At 46.6% G+C, this 17,888-nt stretch overlaps 1 protein-coding gene across 3 annotated transcripts in view; it reads right to left on the minus strand.

Annotated features, from left to right (window-relative positions):
• Window positions 1–5,294: 5,294 nt before the first annotated feature.
• The window catches only part of Kbtbd12 (kelch repeat and BTB domain containing 12), an 83,513-nt gene continuing 70,919 nt past the window's right edge, over window positions 5,295–17,888 (minus strand). For 2 of the 3 annotated variants that reach the window (XM_031382502.1, XM_031382504.1), the window contains exon 6: window positions 8,422–8,685. In XM_031382502.1, the coding sequence (XP_031238362.1) occupies window positions 8,444–8,685 (242 nt within the window). In that variant the 3' untranslated portion in view covers window positions 8,422–8,443. Of the gene's footprint in view, window positions 8,045–8,421; window positions 8,686–17,888 lie in introns of those variants that run through there. The other variant, XM_031382505.1, reaches the window with a different exon arrangement.

Below are 17,888 nucleotides of genomic sequence, written 5' to 3' on the forward strand. Positions count from 1 at the left end.
GGAATGTCTTATTTTCTCAATCTATTGTGATTGAAAGTTTTGCTGGGTATAGTATTCTGTGCTGACATCTGTGGTCTCTTGGAGTCTGTAGAAAATCTGTCCAGACCCTTCTGGCTTTTAGTTTTCACTGAGAAGTTGGATGTAATTCTAATAGGTCTGCCTTTATATGGTCTTTTCCCCTTATAGACTTTTATATTCTTTCTTTGTTCTGTATGTTTGGTATTTTGATTATTATGTGCTGAAAGGAAATTTCTTTTCTGGCATTCAGTTTGCTTCTTCTACTTTGATAGGCATCTCCTTCTTTAGGTTAGGGACATTTTTTTCTATGGTTTTGCTGAAGATATTTTCTGTGCTTTTGATATGGGTGTCTTTTACTTCCTTTATCCCCATTATTCTTAGATATGGTCTGTCCATAGTGTTCCAGATTTCTTGGATGTTTTGTGCCAGGGGTATTTTAGATTTAGCATTTTCTTTGACTGAAGTATTTCTATTTCATTCTATCATTTCAGAATAGAAGTATCCATTTCTTCTATCCTGTCTTCAATGCCTGAGACTCTCTCTGGTGCTGTCTTGGTGAGGCTTCCTTCTGATGTTCCTGTTTGAGTTCCTAACATTTTCATTTCCAGATTTCCCTTAGTTTTGTTTTTATTGATTGATTTTATTTTTACTTTCAGTTCCTGAACTGTTTTATTTATTTCCTTTTACTGTTTGTTTGTACAGATTTCTTTAAAGGGTTTATTCATATCTCTATCATATTCATGGAGGCTATTTTAAGGTTTTTGTCTTGTGCTTCAGCTATGTTGCAATGTTCAGGGTCTACTGTGGTAGTGTTTCTGAGCTCTAATGTCGCGACCACCCTCGACCAGCAAGAATGACGCAACACACTCTCGGGCTCTTCTCCAGCAGTTTATTCAGGAACCTTGAAGAATCTTCTGACTGACTGACTGACCCCGAGGAAAGCCAACCCACAGGTTAAATACTGTATGGTCAGCCACCTAGGTAAAGCCACGTGGTGCTATCTAACAGGCCCACATAGCGGAAGCAAGCCAGTTGACTCAGCCCATAACCAAATAAGGAGTTGTTTACTTCAAGAGTGCTCACCATCAGACTGGCGGGAGGCGGCAGCCAGCGCCATCTTTGAGGTGTGGCGGTTCGCGGCTCTCCACACTCTAATGGAGACATAGTGGAATGGTTGTCACTGATTGTGTGCTTTTAAGAAAACTTTTCATTGGGCTGCAGAGATGGTCAGAGCACTGACTGGTCTTCCAGAGGTCCTGAGTTCAATTTCCAGCAACTACATGGTGGCTCACAACCATCTGTAATGGGGATCTGATGCCCTCTTCTGGTGTGTCTGAAGACAGCAACAGTGAACTCACATAAAATAAATAAGTAAATCTTTTAAAAAAGGTTTTTATTGATTTTTGTGAATTTCTGTGAGAAAACTCTGTTAATTAAGATCAAAGTCCACCATCACCGGATAGCCTCCGGGCCTGTCACATTATGGAAGACTTTTTGTTATTGGGTTTTCTCCTTCTCTAACCTTGTCTGGGGATTCTAAGCCCACACTTATGCCTCTACCTCAATTAGTTTATAGGACCATTTCCTTTCTCCTGATAAAATATGTTCAGCCAGCACCTGAGATTCCTAAAATGTTTCCCCATGCTAATGAGGCATTCCAGGTACCTAAGCCCCCAGCCAATGACATTTGCCCATCCTGGATGTCCCTACCATCAGTTCTCCAAAACTTGATAAGCCTTCAATCACCTTAGGCAAAGTTGATTTGCCTACTGAGTGAGGTCCTGGTGCTTACAGGGATTCCAAACCCATGTTCAATGTCTCTGCTCCCACTGCCCTCGTGGATTGTATTGGTCAATGATGCATGAGAGCAGGGAGACCCACAATTTCACAACATGCACTCCAATCCCACTCATTTCACAGTCTCTCCATATCTGCCTTCCATCCTTGCAACCTCCTCCCCCAAAAGAAATCAAAAAATAAAAATAAAATCAAAATTAAAAACATAACAAAACAAAATCTCACTATGGAAGCTGCCATGTGTCACAGTGTGTCCCATAGTATAGCCTTTTGTCCAAACAGTTTTTCTTGCAAATATTCATTGCAATGAGTCTTTGGTCTGGCTCAAGGTCTCTGACTTTTGCTACTCCCTCAATACTAGATCCTCACAGGAACTCCCCTAGAATACCCTGTTGCTGACTAGTGTCATGGAGATCTTACAGCTTTTGATCTACAGGACCAGCCCTTTCACACAGTCCCACAGATCATGGATGAGTTTGATGTAGGGGTGGGCCATCTCAAAGCCCTGGATCTGAGCCTAGGCAGTAGCTGAGTTGGTCAGCATGCCAGCTCCCCTGCTGCCCAAATGATAGGCAGGGTCATCTCTCCCTTGACCACACTGCTTGGTTCTCAAGGGGAGACAGACAGGTCAGCTCTCCCATGTACTACAGCCAGTGAAGGACAGGGTTGTTCCTCTCCCCCCAACATGGACCATCAGGGCCAGCTTTCTGCATCCAGGCCACTAGGTCTAGCTCTCCTTCACTGCCCAGGCAAGAGGTGGGGCCAGCTCAGCTCAGCCTTTGAACATCAGTGTAGCTTCAGACAGCAGCTCAGCCCACAGATGTCCTCATGGCCTTTGGTGGTAACATGGGCCATGGACATCGATATAGACCCCTGCTGCTGCAGGGTCACAGACTCAGACATGGCCATCAGTGCCATTCTATGGTCTCAGGTGGCAGCCCAGGGTACTCACATCAAGCTGTTCCTCACCACTGCATCTGCTTCTCTTTCTTCTATCTATCTCTCCATCACATACTCGCTCAGTGTAGTGGGATGCTGCCCATTGACAGTTTTCATGCTGGTTTCTAGACATTTGGGTTTGGGATGATTGTAGTTCTAGGTGCTGATATTTGGTCTTGTCTTAGTTGGGTGTTTTGTTCCTTGTTTTGCCCAGTATCATGGAGATCTTGCAGCTTTGGATCTGCAGGACCAGCTCTTTCTGGTTCCTAGGAAAGTGTGGTGACTGTGTGTTGCCTGGAAGGGAATTCTTACGGGAGTTTAATAGGTATGGCCGCTGTGGGGTTCAGGGAAAAATGTGTTTCTAGGTATTGGGAGCCCACACGAATGGAGATGGGCTAGGAGGTGGGGGCTGAAGGTGTTCTTTCCACAGGAGGGAGGAAAGCAGGTATCCTATCAGGATCTATTTAGCCCTCTGGGAATGGGGTAGAGAATGAGAAGAGGCCACAAAAAGTCGTCTGCTACAGAGCTAGGGGTGAGTCTGGGGGTGGGCTGGATCTAGAGAAGAGAAGGGAGAGAGAATATCTGAAGCTCACCCGTTTGCTGGCTTACTTGCTTCTCTCAAAGGCTTGGCTGGTGGGTTCCCAAAGAAGTGCCCGTTGGAGTTGGGGGCTGGGAGAAAGTGATGAGTGGGGGTGGGAATTGAAGGGGAACATTTGTGTGATCCATCCAAAGTGGGGGGAGGGGAAAGAGAGAAGGGAAGACAAGACCAAAAGTCTGAAGGTGATCTGCTACAGAGCTGGACGTGAGACGGGGGTTGTGGGGGGATTGGATTTGGAGGAGAGAAGAGAGAGGTGAAGATCAGCAGTTGGCCTACCTGCTTCTCTGGCTGAAGTCCCTCCTCTGTTTTCTAGCTGGCCATTTTCAATAGGACTTTCTCTGCCCCTCAGGGCCTTATTGCAGGTCCCATATAACAGACTCATGAAGAATGAGGTAGCAACTGGATCCAGCATATGGATTCTCTCCCAGCAAATGCCTGTACTAGACAACTGTGTTTGCTTAGCCCCATCCCCAGGTGCAGTAGGTATGAGTTAACTCTTGAGTGCCCAATTATAGGACCAGAGTCACCTGTCCAGCTAGGATGCTGACCTATGACCCTCCTACCCTTCGAGTCTTTACTTCCTGCTTGTGACCCCCTTTTCCCTGTGCCACTTGTTAAGCCTTTCAATGGTTCCCAAAGGGATATGAGACGTTGATTCACAAACCCGGAAAGGCCCAGAGGCTGGGCTGACTTTTGGGATAATTTAATTCAGGTGATCTGCAGCATGACCTGGCTCTCTCTGACCACTTTTTCCCTTCTGCTATACAAGTTTATATGTATACAAGTATATATGTATCTATGGGTGGCTCATAGTGGATGTGAGGTAGCCCCCAGCTAGCTCCCAGCATCCTTGTTCTTAGAGCCCTTCTGGGGAGTGAGGTGTCCTAAGACTTCCTGTAGTGTCTTCACAGGTAAGCACGGCCCTAGGACACATGCTTGCAACACCCAGGCACCTGTATTAACACCAGAGAAAGAGAAGGTAGAGGAATCAGATATTTACATATTTGTGGGGATGTTATGTGGGCAACATAAAGGATTTGGGGTATGATAGGTGGAGAAATTGTTCCCCTACCACATCATATCTGTGTGCTAGAACTTGTATATGTTTTGTTACATGACAAAGAGGAACTGAGGTCACCACTGGCCGGTAGGTTGCTAATCGGTTGACCTTTAAATAAGAAGTCCCCCTGCATCATTCAGGTGGGCCAATTTAATAATAGAGTCCTGAAAAGCAGAAGAAAGAAACAGAAGATGTGAGTCCAGCCATTCTGGATGATGGAGACAGAGGAAGGGGTCTCAGAACAAGATGGGTCAGCACATTCTGGAGGCAGAAACAGGCAAGAGGCTCCAGAAGGGTCGGTCACAGCCATACCACACAGATTTTAGTTCATTGAGAATCACAAAGGCTCTTAAATTCCAGACTGTAACTGTACAAGAATAAGTCTGTGCTGTTTTAGGTCTCTGGATTCATTATAACTTGTTCTGCTGAGGTTGTATAGTAACACAGGAAATGTGGGCTCTTGGCCACTGAGCTGCGTTTGGCTTTTGCTCCTCATGAGATGAAACTTTATAGCTGGGAGAGGTGGTTTGCATGTCTGTAATCAGGAGGCAGAGGCAGGAGGATTGCAAAATTGAAGCCAGATTGGGCTATAGCAAGACTGTCTCAAAGGGGTGTGTGTGTGGGAGGGGGAGGCACTGTGTTTGCAAATCTGTTTTGTGTAAAATGGGGAGTCATGAAGTGAAGGAGCAGCGCTTACACTGACCTGGAAGCGGACCACCTGCCGCCCCTTGCCCATTCTCCCCACCTGCCTGCCTCTGTCCTGGATGTTTACTGACACGACATTTCCTGTTCTGGAAACACCATATTTACCACGCACCAGGATTCTCGCTCAACCAAAACTCACACTCGCTCACAATATGAAAACCAAAATGCAGGCAATTGTTCATTAGCAAAAATGTATTTTATAAGTCTGCACTCAGAGCATCTCCTCATTATAAAGTCAGCCTGAGAACAATGCCGCCTCTTGCTGAGCACAAACTGAGTCAGGATGGCTGACAGCTGCAGTCCTTTATCAGCCAAGCATCCAAATTGCTTCCCCATTGTGTTTTCTTACTAGGCGTCCAGCAATCCTGAGTCACAAAGATAAGAAGCCCCAATAGTAGACATTTCTAAGAGGCCTTCCCGAGTGTCAGAACACCTTCAATGCCAGTGACGGGTGGCAGGAAGGTCTGTCCAAATGGAATCTCTAACAATAGTTCTCCAGGAGGGCAGCACAGGTCAGTTTGAATCACAAATAGGAAAGGCAGACAAGAAGCCCCAGAGCTGAAAGTGAGCCCCAGAGCTAGTGAGCTTGGACTCTGGGTTCTGGATGTAGAAGGGAATTCATATCAAGCATCTGAGACCTTGGATGGACCTGCTGGGGATAAGCCTGAGAATCCTCCCAGCTCCTGCCTCCTGTCCGCTGCTGAAGCAGCTCTAGGGCATGTCTGCTCCAGGGTGACCAGCCACTCTCCTTTGTCCTCCCTTAGCATTCCCTAGGAAGTTCCCTTCCAATACACCCTAGCATAGACATCAGTGGTGTCCTAGCCTAGGATGGTACTCACTACCAGGTAATGCCTCAGAGGCATCTGCTGATGATCTTAAGGGCCTACAGTCCCAAGGGATTCACCACCGAAGGAACCAAGCACAGGGGAAATTAGAACCACCTTAAACCATCACATCTCTCCCTGAGATGTGAGATTCCCTAAGGTCCAGGGTTCTGTTCTACACTTTGTCCCAGGAAGGACTGATCAGTAACACAGCCGGCAGTTAAAACCTGTTTAACACATTGCGTCCAGTGTTTTCACACTCAGTCCATATACCAACTTCGTAAAGAATGTGGGGTTTCCCTTCCCATTCTGCATATGAGGAAGGTAAGATCTGGAAAGCTCTGCCGTGGCCCTGGCTGTGCATTCAGAAGATACACTGCAGTCCATGACCCAGGTGACAAGTATGCTCGGGTAGGTGAACGGGAACAGAGATTCTGGAGGGGACTCAGGGGACAGAGACCCTCCCTATAGAGCTTCTGCCCAGCCTATCTGGAGCAGCTCTGATTTGCCCTGAGAAAAGGAACCCTCACATTAGCACCCTCCACTGGGGGGAGGCACAAGGAGGATATTGAAACTCAAAGTCCCAGACAAGCTCAGAGGCCAAGATCCTGGCTTAGAAATGTTACTTATTTCAGTCACCTGAAATTCCATCCATGTGCCAGATACTGTGATAGGGACTCAGGGGGTAACCTCAGAGAGACAGATGTGGCTCCTGCCTCTAAGAGTGTAGCTTTCTGGGGGCATACCTGTGCAGGGACAGGGGGCAGAACACCTTGGTGTCAGCGGCTCCAGTTTGATTGAGCTCCCCTCTCCTGTCAGAGAGATTGGAACTTGGAGAGTGCACATTGATAAAGAGCTGTCTCCGTGCAGGGTCTGCTGGCCTCTGGGAAGATCCCAGGGTATCCATACTGCTTACATAGGAGCTTTTGTGACGTTAGAGAACAGCCACGTAAATGGATCTGCTGTGCATCCAGAAATATGAATTGCAGATACCCCTAATATATCTGGGGAGGGCTCAGTGCATGATGCTTGGGCTGGAGTAAGCTCCCCGTCTACCTCCCAGCCTGGGCTGGGATCTGAAGGAGGCGGCAGGTAGCCAATTACTCCTCTTCCCTCCTCATTCCGACCCTACTCTGGGTTCCTGTGTTTAGACATGCTGCATTCAGCTCCATCCAAGGAAGGTCCAGTACAGCTGAGAGCAAGCTCAGTCTATCAGTCAGTATTAAGCCCAAGGGGCCCCCCTCTGGGTCCAGGAATGATCTTCTCACCATGGCCCATGGCAACAGGGTTCCAGGCATGAACATTTGGCCACAGGCAGGGCCACAGTGGGCACTGCTGCTGTATGTCGTTCAGGGGAGTTCTAACAGACAGACTGAGCTGGAGCAAAGCCCCAAGAGAGATGGCTCTTCTACTCAGGCCCAGGCCTATGCACCTTCCTATTTCAGACATTGGCCACCTAGTTATAACCTTTCAGCGGCAAATCCTGTGTGCAAGCAGTGTGGCCAGGCTGGACTAGATGCCACAGAGATGCAGCAGCTTTCCTTCTTGAGAACCTTTGACTGTCCTTTCCCACAACCTCGTCATTAAAAGCACTCAAGGGACTGCTTGGCAGTACTTGAGTCCCAAGCAGAGCAGGGTGCTGCCTCCTCTGCACTCTGTCCTACCCCGATGAATCCTCACTGTCTGCCCTGCTCTGCCATATCTACTTTACCAGACTGAGATGTCCCTGAGGGAAGACCCCGACCCCCCCACCCCTGCCACTGCTCAATGCCACTTTACATAGGGGCCACTATGCATGCAATGAGAATGTCAGCGCCACACAGTATGCTGCGTTTTGCATTCTGAGCAGCTCAAGCATGGCTGCCAGGCCACGGCTCCTCTCGCCGTAGCTCCTCTAGCTTCGAGTTCCTCATCTTTGCCCTCTGCGGTCATCATCTTCCTCGATCAGATCTGAGGGCGGTGGGATGAGGTCTCGGGGGTTCATCCTAGCTACCAGGCAGACGTCATAGCTGTCGTGCATGAGGACATTGATGGCTGCAACATTCCACTGGTTCTCCCAAGGGTCCAGCTCCAGAATCTCTTTGGAGATAACCTCATGGCGATCTGAAAGGCAGCAGAGTAGGAAGTTACAAAACAACATGCCAGTGTTAAGCCTAGAGGCTGCCACCACTCTCTCCAACTACATTCTCTTTGAGGGCCAAGCGTTAATCAACAAACCACTGAATATGGTGGTTCTTTAGGACCGTGAAAGACACATGTCCTGACAGTACAGCTGGAGAGATGGCCTAGCAGTTATGAGCAGCTCTCTCAGAGGACCCAATTTCAGTTTCCAAAACCTACACTGGACAGCTCACAACCATCTGTAATTCTAGTTCCAGAGGATCTGAAACTCTCTTTTGGCTTCTGGGGACGTCAGACACATATGTGGTCCACGTACACACAAGCAGACACTAATAATACACATAAGATGAAAGTCAATACACCTTTAAATTATTTGTTGTATTAAGTATTGACAGAATATGCGGTTGTCTCATGATGGAAGGATGTTCGGATGCCGTGGAGTTGCCTTGATTTCTGTGTGCACTGGAGGAAGCACAGCCTGAGTAGTGTGATCTTGGTCCAGCCATCGCCTTCCCTGGAAATATAGTCAGACAGATTCTGACACTCAGCCAGGATGTGTGTAGGGTTAGACCTGTCACAGATGTCACAGTGTTCCTTATGGATGACAACAGAGGCACACAATCCTGCAATGAAAGGTTGCAGTGACTTCCGGAGGCAGGTAGAAGAGAGACGCAACCACACTTGGCAGGGCTCAGTGCAGGGATGTGACAATGTCCCAGAGGCAGGATGAAGTACAGCACCCAGGGTCATGTGGTAACAATATGCAGTGGAAGGGAGGGGATGGTCAGGCTTCCCTCCAAAAGCAGGCATCCATTTTTACTGTCTCGGTGTTTTGTTTGGTTGACCTTTAATAATTTACTTTTATTTATCTATATGTGTATGAGAGAGACACCTATGTGCACATAGACAAAACCATCAGATCCGAAAAGATGAAGTGACAGGTGCTTGTGAGCTGTCTGCAGGGTGCTTGGAGCTGAACTCAGGTCCTCTGCAAGAGCTGCGAGTGTTCTTAACTGCTGATACATCTCTTCATTCTCCTAATATTCTCATGTTGGTTTTTCCATATTCTTTAGTTATGTAAAGATATTTTAAAATATCTGTCCTGTCTTTTATTCTTTTTATAAAAATCTTGACTTTGTTTTTTCTAAAATGTTTTCATATAAAATATAAATATAAACAAATTTTTATACAATCATTTTATGACTACAATGTTAATTTTATAATAGTATTTTGTTTTCATTAAAGAAACCACAGGTTTTCTTAGAAAAAAGTTCAAAAAACCAAAAAAAGAAAAAAAGAAAAAAGAAAAAAATTCTTTCAGTATAAAGGGAAATCTTTTTGGCAGAACTTTAACCTAATATTGGTTCTGGCCAGCAGGTGGCAATAAAAGCAAAAATTCAAAATGCAGGCTTGCCTGCTTTATTTAGTAATTTACTCAATTAATATTCAGTCACTGGTATGGGGATTCCTAGAGCCCAGGGCCCCACATGTGCTAGGCATTGAGCTACACTCCCACCCTCAGTACTTTTCTAAAAATGGAGCTATTTAATCTCCAAGCATTTGTCCAGTTTCTTGTTCTTCAATTCACTAAGTCCTTTTTTTTGTTGGACAATGGGGCTCAGTGCACATCTGTCAAGCCACAGCTGGTTTCCAGGGCAGGCTGCCTTTTCCTAGAAGGGCAGCCTGGTGGTCATGTGTTCCTCCATGCAGCCATGACTGATTGCTCCTGAGTGGGTATGGACTCAAGGGTACATAGAACTGATTTGCAGCCTGGGCACCAAGGAGTGGTGCAGGAAGTGGGCTGGGTCATCCACATTCATTCTTTCTGAGATTTTAACCTGGAGGAGATGAGTCAAGTCATGTGGGACTGAGAATAGAGATTACCCAGATTGGCCCTTTTAAAAAGTCGCTGACCCCTGGTGTATATCAAGGCCAGAAGGTTCAAAATGGATTACATACAATACAGGGAGAATGAAGTGCAGAAATCATCAGTACGAATGCGCGTAGGACAAGCTCTGTGGAACCTCAATTCCCCAGGGGTGGGGAGTCCAGATAGGCAGGCATATCACCCCTTCTCACTCAGAGATTGGGCCCCCACTAGAGATCCCCGCAGATGCAGTCAGTACTGAGTTAACAACAGAAGACTGAAGACCACCAGGCAGAGATCAGCAGAAGGAGAAGTGTTAGGTGCAAGGAGTGAGGGGCACAGGATGTGAACTCTGGAAAGATGGGCTAGGCCTCTGGAGATCAGGAACTGCTCTAACCTGTTTGGAGGCCTGGTGAGTAGTGCTTTCATACCTGGATCCCTGTGCCCAGGCACCCTTCCAATCCAGTGCACAAAGATGTGTGGCTTACACTGAAAGAACCCAACCAATGCAGAACTAGAGTGGACGGACATATTTGGTGAAGCCTCCCTTTGGAGAGTGGGTATCCTTGCTTCGTGCCTCTTCTTCATTCTGTGTAATGTTGGCCTCAGAGGATGAACTCAAGGGTCATATGAATGACTGCATGTTTTCACAGGTGATCTCCAAGAGCAGTGCCTGGCACATGTCAAAGACAGGCTGGCCGTGAACACATCGGCCCTCCACGTGCACTGGTTCTGCATCTGTGAGCTCAGCCAACCCTGGATGTAAACTATGCAAAGAAGTCTTTGGCTCTGTGTAAGCACACATAATGTTTATAGTGTGCACACACATGAAGTGTGGAAGCAGTTCTTAGACTGTGGGTCATGACTCCACATGTGCTAGTTGTGAAAATGTTGGCAGAGACAACAGTTTTATAAATGCCCACAGACTAGAGATCAAAACCAAATGTGTGTTGTACCCAAGGCATTCTGGCAGTGTTCATGGGTGTGGCACTGTGACCTGGTGGTAATCCAGGTTCTAAACACAACACTGACAGTTCATCTGCATTCATCACACCGGTTTTAGTTTTCAGTGCCTGAAACAAACACCTCAGCCCAGATTCAAGCCTGTGTACTGTGTGTTAGGAACTGCAGGTTGGAAATGGAAACCTTTAAGGGCTCTTTGGCGAGTCAGTTGTGTTGGATGATGCTTTGCTGGGGCAAACATGTAAAGGAGTGTTTCCCTGAAGTGGACACAGGAGGGAAGACGTTCTGCTAAAGCAAGCATGTGAAAGGACACATGATGAAGGATTCTTTGCTAACGACACACATGTATTGGTCCCCCTTACATTGTGTAGTTGAGCTCCATTTGTCTGGACCCCACAGAGAGAAACGCACCAAAAAACTTGTGGTGGTGTGCTGCAGTTTGTTACTGCTTCCAAGGACTCGGGCTGATTGGATGCACATGCTGAGTCAAGATCCGTGCTGAGGCAAGGCACATGAAGGACATGGGATGTTTGGAGGACATAAATAGGACTCCACAGAGTGATGGAGAGAGAGCTTGGCTTGCTGGTACAGCCAGCTGTGCAATGCTTGTGGGTCTCCTGTCTTGGCTGATCTTTGCTTCCCTGAGAGAGGCACAGCTGAGAGCTTCTCCTGATGTTCTTCCTGGTCCTTCCTGCTGGACTACAGAATTGTTTAAGTTGGAATAAAAGACTTATCGCTTTCCTCAGCATCTAAGACTCAAACTCATGTATGTCTCTAGGTTGTGTTGTGTTGTGTTGTACTATTTGATTTTTAAAATGGCTGCTTAATTTGCTAACTTGAATTTCATTTAAAAAGTCATTAAATGAACTTTGGTTTGGGATTAGGATAGAATTTGCAATGGTTTCAGAAATGGCCTTAAACATTCTTCTGCCCTTGTGGTTGATGCATTTGCGCAAAACAGCACTCCTGGCATCGATGAAAATAAAACTTGACTATTAACTGCAAAATGTTGACATGTGGTGATTAATATCACCAGTCTGACAGGGTCTAGGGTCACCCAGGAGAAAAACCGATGGGCTTGTGAGGGAGGGAGTGCCTACACTGGGCTGGCCGAGCTGGAGGGTCCCCTCTAAATAAACGTGGGCAGCACCATTCCACCGAAGGCAAGAGTGAGCTGAGTGCTAGCAGCTATCTCTCTGCTTGCTGACTGCAGACACCACCTCACACTGCTGTGGCCCCATCTTCCCTGCCTTCCCTGCACCCTGACCTGGAGCCATAGCAGACCCTTCCTTCATTAGTCGCCTTTGCCAGGCAATGGCTCCCAGCTGTCAGAAAAGTAACTGGTACACTCTCAGATACTCACTGGGGCAAGCGAGATGGCATTCTTCATACAAAACCAAACAGGCACATCTCTCTCATGAGCAAATTCACTTTAACTTTTAATAATAGATGATAAAATTCTATCTATGCTAAAAAAGTGTTTTAAAGAAATCTCTTTATGAGTTGTTTTAGGTACATTTTGAGTTGTGTACCTATTCCCTAGGGTCATGTAAGCTCTCTGGTGAAAAGGGCTGCGGAAAGTGGAAGAGTGGTCCTGGTGTAAGGCTCACAGATGTGTGCAAGCTGTGCAAACAGTTATGTCATATAAGGCCTTGAGCATGTGAGGAACTGGGCATCCACAGGAGGCTGCACCCCACCCCCTCCCCAAGGATGCCAACAGAGGAATAAGATGGTTGCTGAGAGAAAATTTAAATAAGCCCAAACACTCACTTGTCCTTTGCTGATTAAAAAATCACTATTTTCAGGGTCACACAGATAGGTGTTGTGGTCTGTTTCTGATGAGGTGTGCTGTATAGGACACGTATGATGTGGGTGGTGAGCTCATGAATGTGCAGCTTTCAGAGATCGGGAGGCCTCTGCCTGCCTGTTGGAGTTGGGCTCCTGGCTTCAGCAGCGTGGGCACCCAGACTCCTTTGGTTTCTCATCTACCTTGTGCTCTTCAGCACCCGATGTCCTCTTGGCAAGATGATGCTCACTAGTCAATCCCAGAACGCTCTGTTTGAGGAGCCTCCTGGTCCCCTCCAGGCTGGTGCTGACTCCTTTCAGCCTCAAGATGGAGCCCCACTACAGCTTTGCTTACATTCCTGACACACATGGCCTGTCTCATTCCCATTGCTTCCATGCCAAAAAAGGCACGCAGCACAGTCTTTAGGGCTGTTTGTCAGCCTCTAGCACTGTGACGAAATACCCAAGGCAAATAATTTATAAAGAATAAAGGTTTACTGTCCTCACGGTCTTTGGGGTTTCATGCATGGATTATTGGCCCCGTTGTTTTGGGTCCTATGGTGACAGTATAGCACAGCAATGGTAGGAGTCCATGGTGGAGGAAGCTATCTTACAGACTCCCTCCAAGGGTGCCTAGGGATCTGGTAACAAGACTGAGAGACCCACCCGTAGGCTTTGTACGTCCTAAAGGTTTAACCATCTTCCAGCATCACCAAACTGAAGACCAAGCCTTTGGGATACAGCTTTTGGAGTACAGTGCAGTAACAGAAAGGACACAGAGGTACAGGTCTCAGGGACACACACCTGAGAAAAGAGTCCGATGCTTGGGTTTGCTGCCTTCACATATAGGTGCCCTGACATTTTCTTTGTACTTCAGATTGTTTCTCCTTTTGGTTTCATGCTTTGCTTCCTGAATTCTTTCATCTTCTTAGAGAGAGAGAGAGAGAGAGAGAGAGAGAGAGAGAGAGAGAGAGAGAGAGAGAGAGAGAGAGAGAGAGAGAGAGAGAGAGAGAGAGAAAGAGAAAGAGAGAGAGAGAGAGCGCACACCTGTGCGTGCCCATGCACGCTCGCTTGTGCTTGATACAGCCCTGAATGGACTAGGACTGTGTAGCCCAGGCTGGCCTTAAACTCATGGCAATCTTCTGCCTCAGCCTCCAGGTTCTGGGATGACAGGTCTGTGCCGCCGGTGCTTGGCTGTCTTCTCATGTTCCTTCATGTAGAAAGCAGAGGTGTGAGTTCCACAAGCCATCTCCCTGCTGGCTGACGTCTTCACTGTCAGTGTGGCCAGCTCTCCACTGGGTCACAGTGCTCCCCACTTTAATGCTACTGAATGGTTCAGGGGCTGTGGGTTTCTTGAGACTTGGAATTTGTTTTGTCAGGCTTTGGGGTAGAGAATTTCTGCACTCTAGTGACCACCCACTTCTCATTTATCTCTCTGGGGTATAGTTGATGCTCTTTGCTTATTACCATGAGAACATCTAAAGGATTCTTATTTTTCAAAGTTTTGGTTCAAACACTTAACTTAAAAGTTGCCTGCTGAAAGAATAATAAGGTTGCATTGTGTCTTAGTCAGGGTTTCTATTGCGACAGTGAAACACCAGGACCCAAAAGCAAGTTGGGAGGAAAGTGTTTGCTTGGCTTACATTTCCATATTTCTGTTCATCATTGAAGGAAGTCAGTACAGGAATTTAAACAGGGCAGGAACCTGGAGGCAGGAGCTGATGCAGAGGCCATGGAGGGGTGCTGCTTACTGGCTTGCTCACTATGGCTTGCTCAGCCTGCTTCTTATAGAACACAGGACCACTAGCCCAGGGGTGGCTCTACCCACAATATGTTAGGCCCTCTCACATCAGTCACTAATTAAGAAAGTGCCTCACAGCCAGTTCTTATGGAGGCATTTTCCCAATTAAGATTTCTTCTTTTTAGGTAACTCTAGCTTGTGTCAAACTGACATAAAGCTAGCCAAGACACAGTGGTACAGAGGATGAGGCAGGAGGATCACTGCAGCCCAGACAGTCAGCACCAGCCTGGGCAGAGGAAGATCTTGTATTAAAGAAATTAAAAAACAGAACAATAACACATGATTATTAATATAAGGACAAATACTTTCAATTGTGTAAGGTTGTCTGATGCCCATAAAATAACTACGTTAATGGGCACTAGCAGGTACATTAGCTGTTGAGATAATCAACTAGTCCTTTGAACAACCATCTAAGAAACATTCACTGGTTTCTCCATTCATACATAGGGAAAGCAATGGGTCCAGATAAGCTGATAAACTCGCTTAGTGGAACACTGCTCTGAGCAAGCTAGATAGTATGATCAGTGAGTTTAACCACAGAAACACAGAACCCTGTGCCAAATAAGTAAGAGTATGTGTCCACCCAAACATTCTAGAGTGTGTACATTAACTAACCATGGTTTAGGGCGAGAGGGAATCTAAATAGAGCAGAGATTACAGAAGGTGTGTACCTGCCCGGAACACCACTGAAGGGTGAACAGTAGGATGGAGATGGAAAAGAACTGTCAGAGAGGCTTCCTGATGCCACCTGGGATCTGGTGTGACAGTAGGCAGCACTGTGATCATTGGGTAATACAGCAGCATGGGGGCGGGATGGAGATGGGGCGGGGCTAACCCAGCCACCTAGTAAAAGATGCCTGCTGAAGTATGGAGGGAAATGGCCTCATTCTTACATTTCCTTAAAAGTACTTCAGACAAAGCAAAAAAGAGAAGGAAAATAAAACTATATTTGGGGCACAAATAAAGATGATAATGATGTGATTATTGGACTACAGATTGTTGGGGGAGTCTTTCTGGAATTAGCGTTCTGACGCCAGTGAGGTTTGATGAGAGATGTCTGTCACCCATGAACCTGGACAGTGGAAAGTCTTCAATCCTGGGTCCAGTTTGCATTCTAATTTTATACTCTAAAACCACAAGGTAGAGAGGACGGACATGCAAGCAAGAGTTTAGAGGAGGGTGCAAGTCAGTCAGTGGGTTGTTAAGGGCAATGACCCATTGCTTCAGCTATCCCTCTGTGTCATTCTGTTCCACGTAACAAGTGAAGCCACGCTTGGCAAATAGGCAGTGCAGGCTTTAAGTAAAGCACTATATACATCAATAGGTCATTATGTAATCATTGGCCTTTTCTACCTTATCCTATGTCGAGACTATTGTATTATTCAAGGCCAGTCCAGTCAATTTAGTGGGACCCTGTCTCCAAATAAAAACTTGGAGAGGGGGAAAGAGGGCTGGTGATATAGCTCAGTGGTAGAGCAATGGCCTGGCATGCAAGAGCTTCAATCCCCAGTGCAGAAAAGAAGAATTAGTATGACTTTGATGAAATTTATATGCTATAATTTTAGATCAAATTGGGAAGGGTTTACAGCTTAGCAGCGACCCTAATTAGAAGCTAATTAGATATACTTCTCAATCTTGGAAGCAGGGGAGGCACTATTATCTTTTGAAATCCCAGTGAATACACTAGCCTCATGGAAAGCAGGAAATCATGTCGGACTTCTGACCTCAAATCAAGAACTTTCAAAAGTGTGACAGAGTTTGCGCCAAGTTGAAAACTGTTTCTGAGACTTTCTCTGGTGCTCTTTGTAGATCCTCCCCTGTCCCCTATCCGGGTTCCTGCGTGCTCTACCACCATTTACAAGATTCCTGGGATGGTTCTCTACTCCATACTCTGCCATTTCCAAGTTGGATACTGTTTCAACTCAAGACTTGCTTGGAATGTTTAAGAGTTTCTAGCTGAGGGCAGGAGAGATGGCTCAGCACTTAAGAGAGTATGTATACTACTCTTGCAGAGGACCAGGTTCAGTTCCTAGCAGCAAGTTGGTGGCTCACAACTGCTTGTTACTTCAGCTATAGGGGATGTGGTGCCCTCTTCTAGACTGTATGGGTACTGTATCCATACATGAACACACACAGACACTCGAGTGCACACACGTACTTGAAAATAAAATAAAAAAATTTAAAAAGCTGATAGGCGTGGTGGCTCACCACTGAGTTGTAAAGATGAGCATATTGGTATTTGTCTATCTTTTGATCATAAATTTTAAAAAATGTATTTATTGTGTGTATGTGTGTGAGTAGTTGACTCTCCCGCCCTCCCCCGCCACCGCCCCACTGTCTGGGTTCCAGGGATTGTACTTGGGTTGTCAGTGTTGGTGACAAGGACATGTTTCATCAGCCCCCAAGCCATTTAACTAGCTTTAAAAAATTTTTACCATTGTGGACAGATGTACAGTTTCTGTAACTTCTACTGCTGTGTCACCTTCCGAATGGCAGGAAGGATGCCTGGCCCTACCCTGGGGGTGTGGAGTATGGGTGCAGCAGGAGGGAGCCTTGCACTGCCTCAGCAAGAATAGGAGATGCGTGGCCAACAGACAGCAGCCCCGCACAGCTGGAGTCATCCTGTGGGTTCATCCTGCAAGCTGACATAACTGCTCCTGCTTTCTGGGACTGTCTGGGATGTGCTTTTTAGCACGGCCACACTCAAGATCTGGTTTTCTTTTGTCTTTCTGGGAAGAAGGTCCCTGAGTCTACAGTCAAATGAACGTAGGCAGACCTCTCATTGCTGCCTTTTCTGGATCCATTTCCCCGTCTTCCTCATGCTGTTTTTATTTTAAATACATGCGTGTTACCATTGTTCCCAGGAGCTACTTCACAGACATGGGATAAAAAAATCACTGCATTAATCATAAACGGAAGGTGACAGCAGACAGGCTTAGAGAGGAGGTGCACTGTCACACACCCTCTGTGTAACCCCAGGTTGTCACCATCCCCATCAGGTTGGCTGGCGTGTCAGCTTGGTTCATCCTCTTGGTGTCACTCTTGGTACTCTTCTAAGCTCAGGGCTTGCAGAACCAGGAAAGGGGCTGGCATTTGAGTTGACCTACTTAGGATGAAATATCATCACGCTAGCAAGGAAAAGGCCCAGGAGGCTGAACCCCATGTCAGCTCTTTTCAATCCAGGTACTCCCCAAAAATAGATGCACCACATGCAGCAGCACCACATTCCCTGAAGGAGTCAGGCGAGCCTGAGCAGCACATCTCCAGCAGCCAGAGGTTCAAGAATACTGTCACATAGGAGAGTGGGCTCCACTATACCAGGGAATAAGTGAAATATGGACATGAGGTTTGAGGTAAATAAGGCAGAGGAAGCCTGTGTATGGGGCAGACTGCCTTGGGATACACCCCAT

The sequence above is a fragment of the Mastomys coucha genome, unplaced genomic scaffold (genome assembly GCF_008632895.1).
Source record: "Mastomys coucha isolate ucsf_1 unplaced genomic scaffold, UCSF_Mcou_1 pScaffold20, whole genome shotgun sequence".
Classification (NCBI taxonomy): Eukaryota; Metazoa; Chordata; class Mammalia; order Rodentia; family Muridae; genus Mastomys; species Mastomys coucha.